Raw genomic sequence first — 24,814 nt, 5'->3', positions numbered from 1 at the left:
TTAAAAGTAATTATAAACAAGTTTTTAAAGTGCAAAAAACTCCGAGGCCCACCTGATTCACAATTGTTATAAAGTTGTAATAACACAGAATCTCATTTAACATATGTTGTGCGGCCCGCAGAGACCTTTCTGAGTTTGGTTTTGGCCCGCGACTATACACAAAGGTTGCCGACCCTTGTGTAAGGATTTGAATAACCTATCCAATGTTAGGATTAACTCTGCATAGAATTTTTTCTCATTTAAGCAACCTTATTTGGCAAAAAACAACTACAGTAACTTAAAAATTGAGAGAAGTGTCATGAAAGAACCACAGCTGACCGCAGCAGACAACGCTATGGTGCAATTGCGACGTGGCCTCGGCGCTTTTTCGGTGGCATGTGCGGTTGCTCTCGCCTTTTCGGGAAAAAGCAAGATATGTAGACAATAGACATGGTGGCGTCTTTCAGCGATATTCTTCATACCGGGTCAAACTAGGAAACTGGCCCACTGTAGAGGCTAACCTTATTACTTTTCCGTGCTTTCAAAAGGTCTGTTTTTCGCGTTATTTTGCAGGAGTTAGTTTATTCGGCCAGCCGATGTTATCTTTACCTGAATTATGACGTCACGCAATGGTATACTTTTGTGACGTCATTTATGAAAAAATTGTGACGTCATATCGTAAAAAAATTCATGGCCCTCCCCAAACTGAAATCCTAGATCAGCGCCTGATTAACACTATCAAATGGTAATGGTATTCTAATAGTGGCATACTAAACAACTGATTGACATGCATATCAGAATAGATTTTTCAACCTTAGTTAAGCGAAAAATAACAAAACTAACTGTTCTGTACACAAACAGGAAATATAAATATAGTTCGATCGAAATTTAAAATAAATCTTTCCTTAAGTTTCGAAACATCCTTACCGCGATAGTCTACCATAATTTAAAAGTTTTAAGTGGTATTTTGTGGTGTGTTACTTGCTGTTATGCCAAGCTTTTGATTTCGATTTAAGGATTTTATATACAGTGTTAAACTTTGTTATTAAAACATAACGGGTGCTTGTATTTGTAGCTTAGTAGAATTTCACCCTTATAATTGTAGATATGGAGGAAGATTTTTACCACATACATAGCTAAAGTATATCCTGTACAATACACGAATATCACAACACATTAGGGACATATAGAGAGTGAAGGAAACATTTTACCATTTTGCTTACACAAAAGCGAACTATCTTTGCGCGGATCTTATCATATTATGCCTTCGTAGTTATGTTTTAAATAGCTGTAAATTGAATGTTTTAATCATTCCCTTTTTTATTTTGTTTTGCTGGACTCCACTTAAAGCTGGTAAATGCAACACCATATAGTTGAATGGTGGTTTGTAGAGCAGCATTAACATTACTTGGTTAGGGTCGGGTCGTCATGCTGGACTTGATGGTGTATATCGGTTACAGCCATACCAGATGCTTGTTGTAAATCAGAGTTTCTCAACATATTGATCGCGCCTAAAATTGGGTCGCCTTTGAATTTCCCTGGGCCGTCAAATGAAGATACTACTTGAAAGGTATATGAATATACTGTTGCTGTCAGGCATTGTATCTATTGTAAAATTATCCTTCCAAAATATTTTTAATTAAAAATAAAATATTGCCGGAAAAACGATGTTCCAGAAGAACAATTTTACGATCGAAAAGTGTATAACTGCTTAAAAAAACAATATTGGGATTGGTTTCATTGGTGTGTACAGCTACTCCCGTCAACCTGGTAATAGAGCAGTGGTTCTTAACCGGGGGGCGGCCCCCCTAGGGGGGTGCCAAGGAATTATAAGGGGGGCGCGAGCTCGACTTATTTTAACTTTTTGCAGTGATTTTAATGGTTTCGTTTGGGTTAGGCATAATTCCTACATACAAACTCTGTTTTTTGCCAACTTTAACATTAAAACTGCAAAATTTTTCGCGCCGTGCGCGAATCTTCTTTTTCCCTTTTAGAAAATCCACGGTATCACCGCCCTATTAAATTAACTTATAGATAAACGATAAAAGCTATCGCCCTTTCGGAATATTTTTCATCCATATTTTATATATGATAACAGGTTATAGCAACAGGGGGAGTCGAACTTTTTTTGCGCGAAACTATTTTGTTTTTGCAATATTGCCGTTGTATTGTGTGTCGTTACGTCTTTTGAAACACGATAACGCAATGTTTAATATTTGCGACATTTTTTGCGCTCGACATCATAACTCTTACAACTGTGGAGTAAATGCCCTCGCAACACGTTTGTCAAAATCAGCTCGATAAAATCAATGTGTCGAGCTTGCGCAATTTGTTGTGTGCCCAATGCGAAACGCCTCTTCGGTTGCAGTCTAGCCAATTCGACCAAATAAAACTCAAAATGTTTTGCGCTTCGCGCGACCAACAACACCCTTCACTGTTTTCCTGTTTTCTCAGTGATATTTAATTGCAAAATGTCGAAATATTTTCATAGGGGGGCGCAAGGCATGATAAAATTACCGAAGGGGGGCGCGGCTGAAAAAAGGTTAAGAACCACTGTAATAGAGTATTTTGATGCGCTCGGCTGTTGGTTTTAGAGTTCATTTTTATAACAATATTTAGTTCATTTTTATAGCAAGACTGTTGTTGTTATCTGTACAAACCTCAATTTTGCCAAAACAAGTAAAATGTAGATTTAGTTAACCAGGCAAAGTACAAGCTGTTGTACTTATGCAATATGGAGAAAGTATAATCTGATCGGATTAACAACTTAGTTGTTTTAAACCCTTTATTGATTGTTTTGGCAAAGCTGGGTAAATGACCTGCGCAATAAGGGATTATGTGATTTTACCAGGCATTAGTTGAATTATAAATGCCGTAGCTGTTTAGAAATTTTGCTTACAATAAATTCCATATGCTCTATTTACAAACCAATAAGGCGTTTCTCTAAAACGGGTATATAATGAAATTTTGTTTGTTAAATTTTTCTCATTCCTGTGTTGTATAAGGTCTTTGCTTGTATTAAAAAAGGGTCATACCGGTATAGCAAAACAGCAAAAAATTCTTATCACTACCAGTAGCAAAAATCATTAAGCAATATTTCGACGATGTTGTCCCTTTTTAGCATTACTGTCTATATGCAGAGCAAGACTAATTGTTTGACCGGTGTCTTAATAAATCTTAATATGTGAGGTTAGAATTCAGGTAGAACAACTTCTAGTGATCTGCATAAAGTAGGTACACCGAGCAAGAAGTTATGTTACATCCTGCTGGACAAAGCACCAGGAAAGACATAGGACGATTCCAATTTTCGCTTTCACCAAGAAAGATTAATGCCTGACTTGTAGTGAGTGAACGTGAAGAAAGAAAACAGACAGATTTTCTCGCGCCCGTTTTAAGTGAGTTCGGCAAAGTTTTAGCAGACAAAGTGTGCTACACACTTAGCTTGATCCAACAAAATCGCCGCAAAAATGTAAATGAAATGCAAATAGGCTCTTTATTAGCGGGGCTCATATTGAAATACAGCTAGTTTGATCGATTAATGTTGATTAATTAAGAAACGATTTAAAAGTATTTCATTATTAAGATTTTACGATGGTAAACAGGCCAATAGCAAATAAATTGGTCAAACTAGTTTTATTAACAAAAGCTGTTTTCTTTGTCAAACGTCAGAATTACAACAAAACATTCCATATTGTACGTTAAATACCGCTATTTCAAAATAATATAAAATTATACGGAATGTAAGTGGCAAGTATTTTTGGAAAACACAATATTACCAATAAAGGAACCATACTGCTGCGGAATAATCAGTACTGGGACAAAATAGGCTAAATAATACAACCAAATACGAAAACTAAGTTTGCCGCAACAAATATGTAAAACTAAATTTTACCATTTAATATGTTCTGGTAACTATTCTTTTTGGCCGGCTTCCATCAACCCTGATTAAAATAATCATACCGGCGTCGTTTTAAGACAGATAACATGAATAATAACTGATAATGATGGTACTAATCTTCATAACAATGGACTAAAGATATATAATTGGATATAAAGGTTTGTCAAGAAACATTTAAACTATTGAAAACATTAATATTAAATCTTGAAGATGAATTTTTAATCCAAGGCAATAACCTTCCCGCCGGCCAGTCAGGTTTAGTGCTTCCCTAAATCTTGCCAGCAATGCATCGACGTGGCCACGTCTTAAATGATTTTATTGTGCTAAAACCGTAAAACAAAACAAGCCACGAAGAACTGTTGTCCCTTAGGGCGCTAACAAATCCTAAAACTCTAAATTTGTTTGATGATAGCAACTTTTTACTTTTCGCGTTGCGGCAATTTTAATACAATCTGTTTTATAGTTTGGACCTATATCAAATTCGACAATTTTCTTGCTTCTTTCCAAACCGCGAGGGTTTTAAAAAGCAATCCTTTGTTTAATGGATTATATTTTACACTCATGTTATTACACGAAACGTTCTTGTTGCAATAAACACGGCAATACACTAATAGCCTAAAGCAGTAGCGAGAAATATATCTGTATTTTACTTTAAATCAAAGTGTGTGGCAAAATTGTCAAAAGCTTATGGTAGTTGTTAACTATGAATGATCTTTCCAAACTGCAATGAAGTGAAACTTAAAGGCTTTAAAAAGGTAATTTGATAGCAAAGAAATCGGACATCTCAAAATAAATAATACACCTAGACAAGGAATATCGGTTAGTGTATTACTTGGCAGTAGTTTGAAAAAAATGTCAATCAGACATAAAAAAATATGATCATTACCTAATACAATGCTAAACAATTTAACAAAAACTTAAAATAAACGAAAGGGCATTAATTCGTAATTTTCAGAAGTACTAGCAGGCAAGAGGCAAGTCCTGTTTGTCAAGTTAACGTCCTAACACGACTTTGTTTGAGTATGATGTTTGATTTAGAAGCGCTTGTTTACAACAGCTCAAACATCAGTCAAAAAGCGACTTCTTCATCTATCAGCGATTGGATTTAAAGAGAGTGTACACCGTGCGGTTGTCGCTACTACATTGCATCCCTCGAAAATGTAAATTTTACCCATAACGATAACGTTGCTCAGGCGGACCGGTTAAATAATTACAGCAAAATGCACTTTTAGGCCCAGGTGGTCCATGCTGGTATTGGTGTTTACAATAATATTTGCGGATTATTTGCGGGCCACACACAGTGCCTTAAATGGTTGCTACCAAATCAGCTAATTTAAACCTTTAACACTGAATGTTTGGGCCACCACCAAAAAACTTAACTTTTTTTCCTTAATTAGTAACTCATCCCTTATAGTTAACCGCTTTAATGGTACGAGATTATACATTACCTGACATCAATAAATGAAACCATGTTCGCAGAAAGAGCTAATCAGTGAATTCGTTGCACCTTCATGCGGTTGTCCAATTAGCCACGATACGCCCAAAAGGCTCGAAAGTTGCCTGTCAGGTTGTTGATGTGTAATTTATGGCCACAAGTCACGACGGTACCGTGGAAAATAAAGAAAGCTTTTAAATAAAACTAAACTTTCGATGTATTGTGACCAATGACGCCTTGTGCTCATATTGTGACCAATGACGCCTTGTGCACACGTATGTAATGAATATGCTGTTGCTGCAAGGCAATGTTTCAATGGTACAATTGTTCTTGCGGCAAAAAATTATTAAAGTGCGAACGTTATAATTGCAACAAAAGGCGAAAACAAATATATATATATACCAAGCAAGCAATAAAAGAAAGAAAAACAACAATGAAGCACACGTTCTAAGTCACGAGGCGCGAAAGAACGAGATAAGCACGCGATAACTAGACAATGCGATAAAACGAGGCTGCAGCTTTATAAAGCCTGCTACTACACGAAGGGAACACGATGCAAATTACCATAAGAGACCATCTCCTCAGCTACACTCAGGCGAGAAAACCTGCAATTCGCAACCGATATTTGATCCCTACAGGGTAAGACATTTGTTGCACGAGATTATGTTTAAAATACCACAAACCAAGCAGCAAAAATATAATGGTTGTTCGCTGGTTAAAGGGAATAAAAAGCTATTAAGTTTCTTGCCGGTTAGATCGATTTAATTACATTCAACATTCATGTACAAGTGGAGATTGTGCCTGATTCTCGGACAATGTAGCCCTTATTCGTTGTTTCGGCAAGTTTTGACGTGCGCAATTATTAATTAAACTTCTTTGGTTCTATGAAATTCATTGTACGTGGCAAATGTCCGGAGGGTTTAAGTGGTACTTCGTTAGAAAAACGCTGGACCCCGCGGGTCGTTAGACGCGCAATAAAGCAGCGACGTCCTTAAATCACCTTTCAAACTGTAAAATGTCGTGTTGAGCATAAAAGCGTCTGGGGTCTGGTATAATGGATTAGTAGACGTCTGCGTTGTTAGACAAACGTCGGAGGTTCAGAGCTACAGATTCCGCCAAAGCTTTTATCACTTTTTGAAGGAGTTTGTTTTACTGTTATGTTTTAGTTTCATTTGTTAAAAGTTGGTTTATTTTTAGTATGTTTTAAATCCCAGTACGTTTCATGTAATGCCTTAGGTCAGGGTCTTTCAACGTTCACCATCCTCCCTCCCAGCCTCAAGCATATAATATTTGATTATTTGTTAGCTAAACTCAAATCTGATGTTTTTATTATGACTTTTTTATAAAACGTGATTAGGGTAGCACATTTTGAGAGTCCAAAGAATACACCACTACTGATAAAAAGTAAAAAATCGGTGCCCTAGTTGGTTGGTGTGCGATGATAACTTCGACATTTGAATGTCATAGTGGCGATAAAAAGTAAAACGAGTTTTAGCCGATCGCAACATTGATTAATTTAATGCCCCTTTTCTAAAATGGACTTTGTTTAGTTAAGTAACTGCTGTTTAAACATAGGGTCATGTGACCCCTGGATGCATGCAGTGTTTGACATGCAATGTTTGTATTGAACTTAGCCCCACAAAGCAGGTGTACATCGACTTGACTTTAAATCTCCGACTTGTGTTACGTGTAATTTTAGCCACATCATAATATATGTATTTATTGCCTCAAAGATCGAAATTAAATTAGTACGCAGCAGGTTTTTAAAGAAAGTTTCGTGGTTATAGGCTGTCGAATGTAGCCTACTCTTTTCTTTAGATTAAAATATATAAAAGTGCTAGGATCACAGCCAGCCCCAAAAAGCGGTAAGTCTTGTTTTACTTAACTTAAAACTATAGGCAGAATTAGAAGAAGCTTTAGAAACCACAAACATTCCCGTCTGATTCAACGTTACAACATCAGCGGCTAACGAGCGATGTTAACGTCACAATAAACATCAGATAAGTGATTTTGTTTGCAAAAACTTTAACAGCATCCTAAAACACAATGGCCAGCCGACTTCACTCAACCTGTTTTCGCGCAAATTTAACGAATTTGGGTTTAAAAAAATTTGGAACTTTTTTGGTTTTCTTACAAATTATAAATTCGTATACGCCATGATACTCGAAGCATTAAAATGTTTTAAGTCTTTTAATAAATTAACAAATAGATAAAATTTAAGGGACCTTATTTGCTTTTCTTTTTAAGCTGTGCAAATTGTAGTAATTAGTATCTCGTATTACGTTGGGTTAACTTCGTATTACGATGGGTTAAAGTGAATGGTTTTCCCAACGATGCTATATAGGCAACAAATTTTAAGCAGTTTATGACGCTTAAAGTGGTTTAAAATGACATTTTGTTTATTTTAAGTAAACAATGTAACACCGTCGCCAATTAATTGTCGTAATGACAATGAAGAATCATGGTACCATACACGTAAGATACTTGTACATGTCCAAATGGAAATAAGCAAAAAACAGCGCAAAATTTTCAAACTTAAGTCTATCATCTTTGTGCATTTGGAGTGTTGCTTTTGACGCCATTTTAGGTAGGTTTGTAAAGGTTGTGCTATTCAGTGAGTAGTTTGCCTTCTACTAATTGTCAAAATGTTACCCACTGCTGCTCTCTTGCGGGCAAAATTAAAGATGAATTCCGCTTGTGGTTCCCTACTAAAAAAAACTACAGCGTTATGCTGATTTTCCGTAGATGGTCTCTATGAGAATTTGCATTGTCTTCCAATTATTGTTTCCAATTTTGTTCCGCGGGTACGAATTTTGTTTCGGAAAGCTTTTGAGTTCCACTACGACAGTGGTCTCCAACCTTTTTAATTAGCAACCCCAATTTTAAAAAAGTGGAATGAGAATTTATATGGCGACCCTATTTTGTTAGATTACGAATTAGAAGTATTTTAAGTAATACTGGAACAAAGTAACACAAGCGAATATGCGTAAATTAGTCAAATTTCCAGAGAACTGTAACTGACATGTGCATCAAAATGATTCCCTTTAGGAAATTTAGTTAACATACGAAATTTTGGATCTTCGAACACATGTTGATAAATAAATTGCATTCAGAGAGGTGGTTGCGCCTGTGTAGTGTCCACTAGTTTATGCAAACGCGCTTCCACTTAACCGCATGTCTTTTACCCATAACCATATGTCTTGCTCTACTTCCAAGTGATTTTAATATGCTCGTTGCGCTGAATACCGCTTAGCAAAATAGAATAGTAACCCACAGTTTCGGAGACGCATGCGACTATTTTAGTAAATTCTGACTTTCTATAGACTGAAAAACTTAGTTCATTCAAGATCAATAAAAAAAGTAAACACATACATTTGTAAAATCTTTATTTTAATAAATACTTTTTTAAGCAAACAAGTTAAATTAGGGATAGATACTTACTTTCTAACAAACAATATGTTTCGCATTACAAATTTCACACTCCCAAGCCAAAATAGCACATTATGCTTTGCTTATGGGACCACGTCAAAACAAACGTCTTCTAATATAAACTTTACAAGATAATCCTAATTGGAGTTACTGTTTACAACTGCACGTCCAAATTTCCAACTGGTGTCAATCACAAGCAGTTGCTTTAATGTTGGTCTGCCGAAACTAAAGCAACTGCTTGTGATTGTAAAAATCTGGTCGGCAATCGATAAGTTTCAGCCCTGCAGACGGCTTGCCGCAAAAGCCAAAGTCAGCGAATTCCTTACATGTCCGATGCTCAAAGATATGTGTTCACCTGATTTGTACACCTCTCTTACAAGTAACAGTATAGCCTTCAAGGCAATGGTTCAATAGGCCTGTTTTGTTGTCACTCGAAACAAGCGTCGATTAAAGTTGTTTCGTTACCGGACACTGGTCCTAAGCTATTCTTATAGACAGGACACCCTGTCCCCATCTGACCTAAATTATATAACAGGACGCCATGTCCCTGTGTTACCTTACTAGGCCTCTTAAAGTGACTTCATTTTGAAGAATCAAATGACGAATTTAAGTCATATAGTTAGTTATTGGACCTGGAGAGGTGTGGTGTACGACGCGGCTGCGTTTTTTTATTGTGTCGGCGCTGTGTCAGCAAAGTAGTTTTATTTCCGGCTAAACAAAACGCAAGCAAATTAAAACAAGGATAATACCCAAAATTGTTAACTGCCGTGGTCGGCGAGTTACATTTATAAAGTAGGTAAAGAAAGAAAAGCGTTTTGTAAGATATAAAATATGAGTCCACATGGCGTCATTCATGATCACAAGGAAAATGTCTAATAAAAAATACATTTGAAAAACACGAGTGTAAGTTAGCGAAAATTATTTTTTGATAATTGCAGGTTAAGCATGGCGCCTTTAGTCTGAAGAGATTGCGTTACACGCATGCCAGTTATAAAAACAAGAGTCGCGCGGGGTAGCGTTAAAAACAGGTAATTTGGCGGGCGGGATTCAGTACTTTTAGCCCATTGAAAATGGTCTCGTGGCCCAGTAGTTTTGGGAACCACTGGTATATACTGAATATCCATACAATTTTATTTGAGATTACAAGGTATACTATATTTTGCGCATGATTCCCTTTTACCCGGGCCGTTCGTACAAAATGCTGAAAGAGTCTTTCACATCTATAGAATGTTCGCTGCGGCGTTGCACAAAAGTGCATTTTCACCTATGTTTTTGTTTCAGCCCTACACATTGCTTAGTTTTAATTTTCTACATATAGTCACTCTCCCGCCGATTTAAAAGTATGTTTAACGAGAATTACGTTTTACTTTTTAAATCAGCGAAAGTAAAGTACATACAGGCAACAAAAGTAAGGTTAACAGCGGACCACAAGTGTAAAATAGATCTATGCTTGTCCAATAGTTACATTGTTATATATAGTCTTTAAAATGTGTATTTTATATAGGAAGCACTTCTTTTAGGCGTATTTAATTTGTTTTGTACTACAATTCGCAAGATGATCAAGCTGATTTTAGTTGCTGTTCTTGTTGCTGGTAGGTAAATTTTTAATTTTTTTGTTAATGTTGAAACGTACCTCGATAACAAAGAATATAACTGAGATTGGCGTATTGGTCAATTTTAATTCAACATCCATGTAGTTATGTTTGTTCACTATACGCTTCCTTTGGGACGTCAAAGGTGGGTCTCAATTGTCTATATTTGGTAAAGTAAGGGTAAAATTCTTCATTTTAAAGTTTTAATTGTAAACTACGGTATTGTATCCTGTTACCGAATTGTTATTTTTAGGCGTATGCAATGGAGCTGATTGGAGTTACGAAGGTGCTCAGGGTAAGTGCTGAAGGCTTTTCACTTTTCTATATCATCCCATTTACGTAGCCCCAATTTTTCTAAATTATAAGCAATAACGCGTAATTTATAGAGAAATGCAGCTTTAATACCAACTAAATTTAATTTTAAACTTTTTTCAATATTTTAAAGTTAAACACAGCTTGCATTCATTTGCTTTGCTATTGTTTTTTCTTGACTTCTGTTGAAATAAAGCTATTTTAGGTGTGCTCTAGTGATTCTTTTCCTTCAACGAGATGATTTGTATTACAATTTAACGATCAGAAAAACAATCCGCAAACGATTTATTTCAAAATACCTTTTTTGTTGGGTTAAAACTTTTAAATACCTTCCGACTTGCAACAAAATGATTTGAAATGTTTCGATTTTTGTTATCAAAGGCGAAATATACATTTTAATGTGTCAATAAATGTAGTCTAGTCTTAGACATGGCATGAATGCAACGTTTTCGTTCAGGGCCAGAGAACTGGGGTACCAACTATGAGGATTGCAACAAAGACTCTCAGTCTCCCATTCACATCAAGCACAACGAAACAGTCCTGGATGAAACCTTGGGAGCTTTTAAGCACTCCGACTTTCGTTTCCTTCCCACCTCCATGAACATCGTCAACAACGGACACGCATGTGAGAGTTTGTTTAATTGCGGTTATAACATGCAGTGCAGTAAAATTAACTTTTCTTTAGTTTATAACTTAGGACTGCATGTAGTTGTTATTATTGACTGTTTACCAGTTTTAAAATCTGGATACTTTAAAAACAGATTCGAAAACAAGTTTGTAATTGTACCTGAGTGAGTACATTAATTGTGCTAATCGAAAAACTGCTTCGGCATGAATAACGACTTTAATTGATTTAAAAAGACGAGTTTTTTCCTGAGTAACATATCCTGGTTTGTTGGGTCTCGCCTATAGATATTCAGGAAATATGCATTGTTTACTGACTTGAACAGCGCGAGTAAAGGAGGTGTTTTTAATGGCCTTGAAACAAAGGTTAACACATCACGCAATTTCGAACAAGTTTTTGCAAAAAGGGTCGTTAATAATAATTGGAAGAATTTTTAATGTCTTATGATATAAATCATTTCATTACAGTTTGCTGATAACTGTAATTTCAGTGGATTTGTATTATATAGTAATAATACTGATTATCTTATGTTCTAGTGCAAGTCAACATAGAAGGCGGTTATACAATCAGCGATACGTCTGTGTTGCCCGCCAACTACAAGGTTCGCTTCAGTTCAATTTATTTTTTGTCTAAATTTAGGATTGTGTGCAAACGTGGAGTCCTCTAAAAGCTTGTGTACTTTTCTTGTCCATTGCAAGACAGCCGTAACAGATTTGTATCGCCAAAAATAATAAATATGTATAGGTCCGCTACCTTTTCTGTATAGTTCCACGTACTCACGACCGAATAGTCTTACTCAAATAGCTTTCTGTAGTTTGTCTGTTTTTCGCAATCGACCGGTCGATAGCCACATTTCATCAATTATGTGTCCGATCTCCAAACACAGCGTATTCCAACGGTATTCATATGAATATTACGAAAAACATTCCATAAACTTGGATAAACTTAAGCATCACAAGTAGTGTAGTTTTAGTAGGTGTTAGTCAATATATTTTATCATACCGGTTACCCCACGAATTCGTTATTATAAAAAAATACTGGTCACGTCATTATAGTAACTGTCCACACATGCGAAACATTAAAACAGGGGTCGACAACCTTTCGTATACAGTGTGCCAGTTTATAAATCATTCCAAAATATCAGCAACTCGCGTGCCAAACATTTTTTTATGTTTGGTTTTGCATTGGCAACCAGGGCTGCGGAGTCGGTTGAAACAAGACTCCGGCCAAATGTACAATTTCATCGAGTCCCGAGTCTGGCTCAGACTTTACAGCCCGTATTTTACCGATTTACGTAACTAAAATAAGATGGATATTCAGCAATTCACTCATAAGGGTCATAGAAAATATGCCACCACATACTATTCCACCTTAAAAATTTACAGTTTGCTGCCTTATCAGTTTCAAAATTTGGTATTGCGCATGCGCACACGTCGGACTCGTGGTTTTATGTGGTCTTGCCCGAGTCCGACTCCGCAGCGCTGCTATGATCTGACATATATTTTACGCATCTTGGGAAACGCGTCATTAAACCTAATTTCAGAAGTTAAATTCTATAAAGACACCCTAACCCTGCTAAAAAAATGTCACGAACACAATACTGTGCCCGCTATTTTTGAATATACTCTGACGCTCCAGGAAGTGTTAACTATCAGTTTCACTTTTCGCTTGGTTTCCCAGTCGCACAAAAACACACGTGCTTACTTTTAATGTAGAATGCTCTACTTCAGGGGTCGGGAACCTATGGCTCGCGAGCCATATATGGCCCTTTTTGTGACACCATATGGCTCTTTTGATGAAAGAATCTAGCTTCCAGAAAAATCTAAGCTATCACATTTTTAGCATGATCGCAAATTAAACTGCACGCGGGGCTTTCCTAACTTTGTTTTTCCTTTTTTACCACACAATTCTTTTGGCGCTTCGAGCGAATCCTATTTGTTTTTCGAGACTGTTATCCCGTTTTATGGAATTTCCGAAAGGCCCTATTCTTTCGAGATAAATCCGTAACTAAAGTTACGCAAACTTGGTTAATTAATTTGTTGTGTATAGTATATGTTCTGTTCTTTATAAGAGAACTAAATAAACGGCCCTGCTCAATTTACTGTTTTTTGTCAACCCATAACTAGATGTTTAACAAGTATTATATGGCTCTCATGGAAATACAACCAAGAATATTTGGCTTATATGGCTCCCTTAGCTAAAAAGGTTCCCGACCCCTACCCTATTTTAACGCAGTAACAAACATCACGCCAATTTTAGGGTACTGTGACGTAATACGAACGATTAGTCAAAAACAAGTTTAACGCCCACAAAAAATAATATTAATACAACAGTTAAGACACTAAATTGTGACACAAACACTGCAGATCAAACTGCAATTGTGTGCAACCATTTAGTTAGCCCTAGTGTTAGTGATGTAATAATATTGTTAACAATGGGATAGTGGTGTAAAGGTTGCACTTTCTTAAGGTGATATAACGTGCGCGTTTAATCATTTGGCGTGCCCTGTAAAATCATCTCGCGTGCCACTTTTGGCACGCGTGCCAGGGGTTGCCGACCCCTGCATTTAAACGACCAGACAACAGCAGTTTGTCGTTATACAAGATAATAGGTTAATGAAGGAACATTATTTTTCTGTTTTTTTAGAAGCAATTTAACCTCTGATTGAAATTGCCGCTCACGACGTTTTATAAGTGGAATTGTGACGATTGTTTATGTGACTTTATTACTGAACTGGTCGATAGTGATTTTTTTAAATAATTCAGTCAAACGCAATCAAACATAAGTTGAATACACCTAATATAAGTAATCAATAAACCATTGCTCCAATGCCCCTGCTGGCGTGTGGCTGTAAACGCTAACGTCAGCGAATTTCTAACATTGCCGATGCGCGAAGGTATGTTTGGCCTGGTTTGTACACCTCTCTTACACGGATCGTTATAGCCTTCAAGGTAATGGTCGCCTTATTTTATTTCCACTCAGACTAAGCGCGGATTCAACCTTTCATTTAAATAATTAGATTTCAGTTTGACCTGCCTTACAACAACGTTAATATTGATTTAAAGTAAATATCGTAGCAATGCTACCTTGAGGCCGCAAGTACACCCTTCACGATAGGCGTCAAGTCAGCGACCTCGTCAAAGGGAATTTCCAGTGATATGTGTCAAACAAGTTGAAGCGCAGTGTAAACGAGTGTTTAATTAGATCCATTGAGATAAAATAAAGAACATTACGTTATGTTAAAGTGTCGCAGTCATTTTTTATATCATCGCCTATAACACGAGTCTTAAGCAAACTTACATGGGTATGGTACAGCATAATATGTAATAATTATTGAGAGGTCAAAGATTGATGGGTTTATAGTATATTGAACCATAAATGAGTCATGGATTTTCGAACGTCGAAGACGGTTTTTGTTAGCGCCTCTTTTAAACATACCTTAAAACGATTTGACACCGGGATTGCGATTTGTTTTAAATATCGTTGCGATCGATTAAATGCCGCTCTTCCTGTGAAGTGCAAAAAACATATCACATGTTATGAAATTTATACTTGTGTAACGTGTGCCACATAGTGCAGCGTAAAGTTCAGGTATACATTTTACTAATTATAATTATTCCTCTGATTGTAACTGTAAAGGTTGGTTCACACAGACGCGTCTAGCGTTAACGTAAAACGGTTTAAAAAAACGCTTTCGGTTGCGTAAAGTTGTAATAATTCAACCTTGACGCTTTCGGTTAGAAGCTAGGAAATTTTTCGTTAGGTGGTAGCAGCGTAAAGTTCAGGTATACATTTTACTAATTATAATTATTCCTCTGATTGTAACTGTAAAGGTTGGTTCACACAGACGCGTCTAGCGTTAACGTAAAACGGTTTACAAAAACGCTTTCCGTTGCGTAAAGTTGTAATAATTCAACCTTGACGCTTTCGGTTAGAAGCTAGGAAATTTGCCGTTAGGTGGTAACATACGTGGCAACGCGTTATGTGTGAACTGAACGACCCTAGCGTTTTGCGCCAGAAGCGAAACGTCTAGTGTGAACGACCTGATCTATACTTTTCGCCGGGACAGCGCCAGTAGTGGAGGGGAAGTTCGAGTGATCCACAAGGTTTTTCTATATGAATTTATACTGTCCATATTGCCATTGCTAAGCAGTCGCGAAATCCACGTTGTTATAACCAATGTAAACAGGGTCCATTACTTTCGTTGTAAGTTTACTAAAGGACCGGGACAGTTTTAATTTTGGCTTTTCGTAGGTAGCTCGGAGAATAGGCCATTTACTTATATATAAATCTCCTGGGTCCATATACAGTTAATGTAATGGACTTTGTTAACTGTGAACGAAAACGTGTCAAGAAAACCATGCGCTCTAAAATAAAAGATTTCCCATTACCCTGTCTTTTTTTTTTATTTGTAGGCAGCACAGTTTCATCTTCATTGGGCTGCTCAGGGTACAAGCGGCGGCGCCGAACATTGGTTGGACAACACTCAGCCTTTTGCCGAACTGCATATCGTCCATTACGACACAAAATATGCTTCCCTTACTGATGCCCTTAACCAGGATAGAGGACTCGCCGTTCTTGGCATATTTATAACGGTACGTGGAGTCCTCAAACAAACTGAATATAGTTTGTATGCTCTTGGTAGAAGCAAGAAGACAAGCTTTCAAAAAAAAAGTTGTTAACAAGTGATGATATTTACCTTTTAAACAGTGAGACGTGTACACTCCAATGAAAAGTATTGTATAATATTCAATCAAATATTATGTAAAGTGGACTTACTCGAATCACAATTGGAACATTATTATACGTTGTCTTGAATATTCGAAATACCACAATACCGTATTTTCACTTTGTGCCACACGATAAAAAACGGTGCTCTTCAAAGCTGGGCTTGTTGCAACAACTGAGTAAGATATTAAGTGCCATAAAATCATGCCCTCGGGCTGTTGCATAAAAAATATAATCTTCAATAAGACACTAAACATTTTTGGCGCGCCCAAACAACCTTAAACGACCCTCACTGTAAAATAAAATTTACATTCCACACATATAAAACACAGCTTTGCGTTTGATGCTCAAACACTGCCAACTAATTAGTTTTACCAAACTTACAACTTGTTTTTCACCTTTTCGCTGCTTCGTTTGGGTAATGAAGATTGACAGGACAAAACAATCTACCTAAACATGGGTTTGGGCTGCCTGCTTGTGTGGTCTTACGCGATCATCTTTTCGCGAATTGTCGAACTTACGCGCAGAAATCAAAATAGTTTACTGACTCCTGTCAAAGCTTTAATTACAAACGCATTTTTTACAATGTTTTTAGGCCGACGCAGCAGAAGATAACCTCGATTTTGGCCGCCTGCTGAGTCCAAACATAACCTTGCCTGGACAGAACGAAACTTACAGCACAAAGTTTTCCTGTGAAGTTCTCTTGCCAAATGACATCTCCTCTTACTACAGATACGAGTAAGCTCAACCACCGATCGAATGGTTAAGTTTTACTAGAAAGTGTCGCAAGTGATGTGTAACGTAGTGCTTGGCAAAATTCGTGGCAAATTGTGTCTTCGTGTTCTAAACATAATTTGCACACAACCCACATAATTGCACTTTTTCTTTTTATGAGGGCTTAGGAACCTGAGTGGTGAGCGGGTTTACCATTTTGCTACGGCCCTCCTTTGATTCGGGCTTATTATACTGCCCTCATTTATAATTATCGGGCTCATCATTTGTCCCCAAAATACCACTTCTATTTTTTTAAAGTAATTTATATTTCAACAGGGGCTCTCTCACCACTCCGCCTTGTGCCGAAAGCGTAGTCTGGACAGTTTTCTCCGATCCTATTCGCATTTCAGCCAATCAGGTTTGTTTGTATGTTGATTAATTTATATTTTACTTGACTTACAAAGTGGGAAAAAATGACATTAAAAAAGCAAATAAAAATGATATAATAGGCAACTAAAGTTATGGCGCTCTTTACGATATTGCTTTGAATTACGCCTGCATAACTCAAAATGGTATAAGGGCTGCTTTGAGCTCAAATCCAGTCTAATCATACAAAGAGCAAAAATTTACAACAAAAATGTGGCTTTTTGGTGTAATTTGGCTAAACTTTCAATTAAAAGGATACGCATAGGTTAACATATCAAAAACATAGGTTAACGCATCAAAGATATTTGCAGTCCAATTTAATACAAATCCTACTTTTTTGAGATTATAAGTGACGCGATGCAATATGCCATAATATGCACCCGATCCGTTAGAAATCAGTGCATTTCTAAGCAAAAAGGTCTACGACAATCAGGGCATCCAATGGCAGAAAAGTCTTGACTTTTAGACCTTGAGGTCCTGGCAATGCACTGATTTGGACCTTTAGGTAAACTCCCGGCGTAGATAAATTAAAAACATTCATTAAAAGTTCAGAAAAGATAACAAAAAATATGAGATAGGATTAATAACACTTGACCCACCTAAACCCTAACGCTAACCCGAATCCTAACCCAAATAATGTGCGTTATTTTAATAATTCTTTAAATGCTGGGGAAAAAGGTCCAAACTCGGATGGTCATAAGATGGTTTCTCGTCCATTGTATTTAAGATTATTACGTAACAAATTGAGGTATTGGTGCCTGAAGCGTTATAAGTATTGAATTATCGCACATTATTTGGGTTAGGGCGCTGGTTAGCGTTTGGGTTTGGTTGGGTCAAATATTGTTAAACTTAAACTTCTTATGCACATTTGTTAATGCAAATTAGTGCATTGTCCAAGACCTCAAAGTCTAAAAGTCGGACTTTTTGATCCTTTGAATGCACTGATTGTCGTAGACCTTTTTGCTTAGAACTGCACTGATTTCTGACGGATGGGGTGTAATATGCATAGCGCTTTTGTGCTTAATGTTTTTCCTTTAAAAGGGACAAAGCATTATAATAACGTATAGAAGTTTACAAAAATTGCATTTACATAATAAATTTAGCAAAAAAATAGTTAATATGTGAGCATTGTCTGGTTGCATTCTCGATACGCCTTAAGTGTTTTGCGAACTCGCTATGTTATAGACCTCACAACAAACCACTCCGCGTTCCGTAGCATGGCAAAAACTCTTGACACTCTACGTGTCTATTTATTAAACTATTGAACTTGTAATTCGTCCGCAAGCAAAATTGCTTAATCCTGAATTGTTTAATAACTACACTATTATATAGTCTGTCGATTCACCTGTTCGCTTTTAAACAGCAATTATGAGTAAACGCGCAATACACAAAAAATTACGAAATTTTAAAATATAAGTGGTAAACCGAATACTGCTATCAAGTGGTGATGTGCACGCGGGCCGCAACAAAAGTAAGCGCGAGGTTTAGGTTGTGCAGGCCTGTTGATGACATTTATAGTCTAAGATTATTTTATAAAAAACCTGATGAAACATATTTGTTCGTTTTTAATTTCTATGTTTTCGCAGAAAGCGGAGCTTCAACAGAAATTGCGAGAGACCACCACTGATGGATCCATAAAGTACATCGGCAACAACTTCCGTCCACTTCAACCGATCAATACTCGCGTTATTAACAGGTCCAAGGGATGTGGTTCTGCTGCGTCTTCCCTCTTACCTTCAGCTCATCTACTCGCCATTGTCGTCATGGGCTTGTTTATTTCGGCTTTTAACGCTTGATGATTTAACTTCCACCTTATGTATGCGACCAGAGTACTTAGGTTTAACATCAAATTTTGTCACGATATTAAATCTTTGTTTATTTTTCTTATTTTGCTTTGCAAGTAAACACCATGTCTCAACGATAATTTTGTTTCCAACATTTAATAAACGATTCAAATTATGTACAAATGCATTAATGTAACTTTTTATTTCTGTTTGTTACCCATTTTTTGTTCATATGACATTTGCTTTTCGTGCACTTTTTTCGACAGACGTACTAGTGTGTTTCATCCTGATTAACGATGTAAAGTTTGAATGCACGCATACAAGTAAAAAAATCCATACACGTCACTAACTTTTCAACTTTGTTATTTGCTTTAATCTGGTTTAAATAAAACGGTGTAGAATGTAGACAATATGATCGGTAACAGGCTTACATACATTGATTTGTTTGAACCGAATTCTTGGAAGCAAACTTCTTTAACACTATTTTAAATATGATGTTTATATTACGTGTTCTTGCGACATTAAACTACACAATAAACATTCAGAGCGTGTCGATTCTGTTAAACCTTAACCAGTGCGACACACCTAATTTGATGTTTTTTTTTATTTTCTTTCCAAATACACATTCAGAGTTATTAGTTTCAGAGTTGTTTTGGCAAAAACTTTGTGGAAGTCTCTACTAGCTGTAAAAATTTGTTATCCAACTTCAATTTCTTCCTTGAGCTGCAATAAATAACTTAAAATTGTGTTAAAAACATATGAAATAAAATCTTTAACACTTTTACATTTTTAATTTTTTAAACCAAAATTAAGACCCATTATAACATCTACGTACGAGTCAGATCCACATCGCAATACTATATGCGTTATTATAATTACCAAATTTAATCAAGCGTTACATTTTTTTCTTCGGCGCGACCCGATGTTGAAAGACCCTATTTAAAATTATCGTTTGTGTATTGTTTGTGTATTGTTTCGGTTATCTCAAGATGTATTGTTTCGGTTATCTCAAGATGTATTGTTTCGGTTATCTCAAGATTTATAAAATTCTAGTCTTTAATTGTGTTAATATTATAAAATATTGCGTTAATTTTATGTAAGATATTTAAATGTTTCAGCTTAATTTAAAAAACAGAATTATTTCAAGTTATTCTTGACCCGTGGTTTACCAATTAATCTTGCACTACTATGCCATCATAGACCAGTGCTCTTCAACCGGTGTGCAAAATATGCATGGGGTACACCAGTACTAAAACGTATAGAAGGGTGCGTCACAAACTTTTAATGAACCATTAATATTTGACATTAAATGCTGTTGTATGACATGCCGTTTTCCATTAACGGTAACGAAGCGCTGATCTAGTTGAAAAGACCGCATCAAAACGTAAACAAGCCGGACGTAGAAAGAATTCGCGCAAAGCGAGGAAATTTTTCAAACTTACGTACGGTAGTTAAAATAGTCAAAAAGTATTTGAAATGGACTCGTATCTAGTTTGTCAAAGAGGCGGCGGGCCGAATAAGTTACATTAGCGTGGCGCTTCCGGCCGGGGGGCTGTAGGTTGCCGACCCATGTTTTAAACTTTAGGTCTTACAATAGCAACAAATTGGGGCTTTCTGTCGCTGACTGATATCCTCAAACGCTCACATAGATTAGCATTTGGGAGTCTCGTTCTTATGCTTGATTTTTTACAAAATTCATTAACACTGACAATTTGTATTCACATGAAAACACTGTAGAAAGTTTATTTTTTCAAGGCTACATTAGAAGATCAGCACAAAACGCTGAAAAGATCCAGAACCGGATCGCGATCCGCCATTTGAACATGACCGCTATATATGTTTCGATCAATCGCCGGAAGTTAAATCTCAAGACAGTTAGAAACAACTCATCTATAGAAGTATAAATATACACCACATATTTTAAACTTTATGCCAAAATGGAATAGGAGATTATTATCCATACCGTCGGCATTTTGTGATTTGTAAATTAAATCCCTTTAATTACACGCGCCCGCACGAATGAAAGTCACGCACACACGAATGTATGTTGCATTATTTGGCAGATATAAAACCAATCCCCTTAAAGTTAAGTGTGAATTATCTTGGCTTTACTGCTCACAAAATCGTTGTTTTTTTGATCTGGCAGAGTGACTGGAATATTGCCGACTAACTACTCAGTTCGCATCGTCCTTTGCAACCCAACTTACACGCTTACGTAAATATATATGACAAAGTAGTAATTATTGCTGAAATACACAACACCCACCCTTCTTCCAACGACTTTCCTGAAGGTTATCCGATTTGAAATTGAGTTACTAACATTAAAATGTGCGCCTCAAACTAGATTTTAAACCATATGCAAATTTGGTAAGTAGTGCCATAGAAAACATTTAATAAAACCAAAAATGGAGCACTGCAAATGAAACTGTTGCACTTGACCGAAATACTCTATAATAAGCGTGCTATGCAACATAACCTAAACATTGCCTTAATATTGGCTCAAGTGCCTTTATTCCGCGTCTACATACTGTACAAAAATAAAACAATGTGGGAATTGGTGTCGTGTTCGTCAAGGATTGCTTTCTTTAACTTAATGATAGTGCAGCGCTGCTGTTACCTTGAAAGTGCGTGATTGATTGTGATCCGGTCAAGAGTTAGTATTATTTATGTGAAAGTTAAGACGGATAATCTGCAGTAAATGAACGTTCCGACTCTTCTTAACCAGACCCGGGGTACGTATTGTCGCCTTGAATTAAGAAATTGGCAGTCTACGGTTTTCTATTGATGCATTAACAGGGGGTTTGCTGCTTTTTGTGGGAAGAAAAATCGGTGAATGGAAACGATTTACACGTGTCACACGAATAACTGGTTGGATAAATTTGCTGTTTACCCGTGTTTGCCACACCCTAAGCTTTACAAACAGGGTATTCTAAACCATGGCAGGGACATGCGGTTTGTCCGCATAACCAGACTCACTAAGACGTTTTACTCATATGTTTACATTATAACTAATGTCCACAGGATCGAAAATCGGTTTTCTTGAACAATTGAAGGCAAACACATGCCACATACCTCTAGCTTACTGCTGTAGATAACCTGTCACCCATCCCGCTTGGGTTTGCTGGCCAACGCAGCTCATGCGAGAAAAATAGCGTCAATCGGGCGCAGAATTTTTCCAAGTCGTTCGCTGTCTTTGTAAGATGAAGCGTTCTACAAAGTCTACTTTGTCTCGTTTGATTTAACTACTTTAATTAGGCGTAACAGGAATGCCTTTGCGGAAAATTTACTGTCTTTGGACCGCAATCGACGAGTCATTTATTTATTTCAGGGGTAAAATTATAGAAGCTCTAATTTTTCTAATGCTATTTCGTTAAAATCCGATGTCTGCTGCTCCGCCAACCTGCGGGAACCTAATGTTAATGGCCTTTATGGGCTAGGACTTTTCAACAATTAATTATCTGTAACACCGAAATGTTTGATAACAATTATTATAATTAATAAAGAACGCCTATTGATTACCAATTATAGCAACAGGTTGTCGAGTACTTTACACCTTGACTAACTTGAAAATGTCTTTATTTTGAGTAATTTGTTCACTAAAATCGCATCGAAGGTGAAACCCGATGTCTGGGTGCAGCTGACTCAGTTAACCTGACGGTCTTCAGCTGGACCCTGGAACAACTTTGCTAATTTATTTGCGAACTTTTGTATTGTTTCGGAGGTGTTTGCAATTCCCTAGTAGACAAATCTTTCTAAAACATCTACATCACATCTCTAGTGGGTAGGCGCATTGGTTTGATACTTTTTCATTGTTTGCAATCCAAAGGAGGGCTTAACTACTTTAAAACGTAAATTTACATGAAATTTTAGATTGCAAATCGAAGTAAGCTTTCTAACAGTAAAGTTTTTAATAACCTGAAAGACATTAATAAGTCGGTTTTAGTTTTACTAAGGGTACACTAGTTTAGGCATAGAATTGTATGGTAGTTTTTTATGCTGTAAGTATCGGGTATCAGTATTGGAATAAAACACAAAACATCTAACTTCTCGCTAAATAACCTTAAAATTCTTAGAAGCGATGCTAAAAAAACAGTCCAAATATATTTTTTTATTAATATTTTATAGAAATTCCCCTTTAAAAAATGTGGTTTATGTGCCAGTAAAATATAACGGAGCTTTGCATTAAAACAATTTGTCGCAACTAAATAAAGATGTTCAAATACTTAAAAAATAAACACGCTGCTCGAAAAGTTGCCCTGTTCGTTTGCGTTGAACGGAAGGTATTTTTACTATGAATAACGACGGATATGACATTATTCAGCGTTATTTGAATGAAGTCAGTCCGTACTGCACATTTTTATTTGTCATATTAATATTTTAACATTACGCATTTTTGCTCTGACATAACTAGGAAAAGCATGTTTCCTTGAATAAATCCATTCTTAAAAGCATTAAACGACTTACGACTAGCTTTTGTTTCGTTTCCATTATGAGTGTTTAAGGTACTTTTGTAATGTATGAAGCGAAAGTAAGCAGGCGAGATCGCATAAAGACATATTTAATGGAAGCTCTTGCGCAGGACCGGATTAACCACTAGGCTAATAAGTCTATAGCCTTAGGCCCTGAGAAATTCGGCCCTCAGTTTTTTGTATTACATATTGGAATTCAATAGAGTTGTGGCGTAGCAATTTCTGCGAATTAGGTTTGGCAACGTGGCACAATTGTTGCATTTTCAATGAATTATTGTCATTTATTTTTTTTCTTTTACGAGATAATAGGCTACGGTATTATACGTCTTTATTAGCCTAGTTAGAATGACAATCGTTTTTGTGTTAGCTGCCAGAGTGCCAGGTTAGTTAGAAGTTGAGATCAGTGTTGTGTTTGTCAACCTTTTTGGAACTGTACATAGTTTTACGTTTATTGAAGAACTTGTACACCCCAGTCCATGCAATGCACTGAACTTATAGAAACATACACTACAAAAACAACTAAAAGCCGTTATGAACAACTAATGAGTACCCTACAATAACGGTATAAATTAAGAGCAATATTTGGTTAAGATGTCACAAATAGAATATAGTACTTTACAAGCTACGTACGCCTAAAAAAATGTAATGCCATGTATTTGTAGCCTACATTCCAGTTAGTCTGGCAATAAACCTGTATATTTATTATGATTCCTGACCATAAGCTTATTGTAATGCGGTATCTTGTACATATCCCCAGTACACCCTGGGAGGCACAATGCACCCGGTTGAAAAGTCCTGAGTTATATCAGTGGTTCTCAACCTTTTTAGCATACGGACCGGTAAAATTTTAAAACAAATTTACCGGACCGGTGGACCTTTAAAAATCAAAATCGACCCAAAATGTAATAACGACAAAAGTATGCAACTTTGTCGTAAAAGTAAAAGTAGTAGCCTTAATCCGGCCCTGCTCATGCGTATACCTTCTGGCCAGACATTAAAACGACATGGATAACCATCAATCTTATCGTTGCGATACGGCTCAGACAACTTTGCTTGTTTGCTTAGAAAAACACTTCTGTTGCATACATAAAGCCTGAAGGAAAATTTAGGTTAACTCGGTACAACTTTTTTAACCCTTTTTTCAAATTTGCATTTGCCGTGATTTAACAAGGCATCGGCGCTAAGTTCTGAAAAATCTAGTTTCCAGCTAATATAAATTTGAATTAATCCAACAGGTATTTATCTTCGAATTTACCAGGTCTTCTTTCACTTTACGCCACAATAGAGCAAGGCTTGTGGTTTTAAAACGAACTTCAACAAAGTTCGCTATCCCACTTCAAGGTTAGACAAAATTTTAAAATAAAAAAACTTGAAAGAGTGTCTGGAGGTTAAAACGCCTGCATCAGCAAACAATCACAAGAAT

General features: G+C 36.5%; 1 protein-coding gene across 1 annotated transcript; it reads left to right on the top strand.

Moving 5' to 3' along the window:
• The first annotated feature begins 10,253 nt into the window (after positions 1-10,253).
• LOC146132894 (carbonic anhydrase 14-like) lies at positions 10,254-18,934 on the top strand. The gene is made up of 8 exons (XM_083397592.1): positions 10,254-10,333; positions 10,587-10,628; positions 11,103-11,270; positions 11,807-11,871; positions 15,686-15,865; positions 16,594-16,736; positions 17,049-17,130; positions 18,725-18,934. The coding sequence occupies exons 1-8, from the start codon at positions 10,297-10,299 to the stop codon at positions 18,932-18,934; spliced, it is 927 nt and encodes a 308-aa protein (XP_083253718.1). The 5' UTR covers positions 10,254-10,296.
• The last annotated feature ends 5,880 nt before the right edge of the window (positions 18,935-24,814 follow it).

This window comes from Ascidiella aspersa, chromosome 9 (genome assembly GCF_963924565.1).
Source record: "Ascidiella aspersa chromosome 9, kaAscAspe10.2, whole genome shotgun sequence".
NCBI lineage: Eukaryota > Metazoa > Chordata > Ascidiacea > Phlebobranchia > Ascidiidae > Ascidiella > Ascidiella aspersa.
This window is presented reverse-complemented; position numbering and strand designations above follow the sequence as displayed.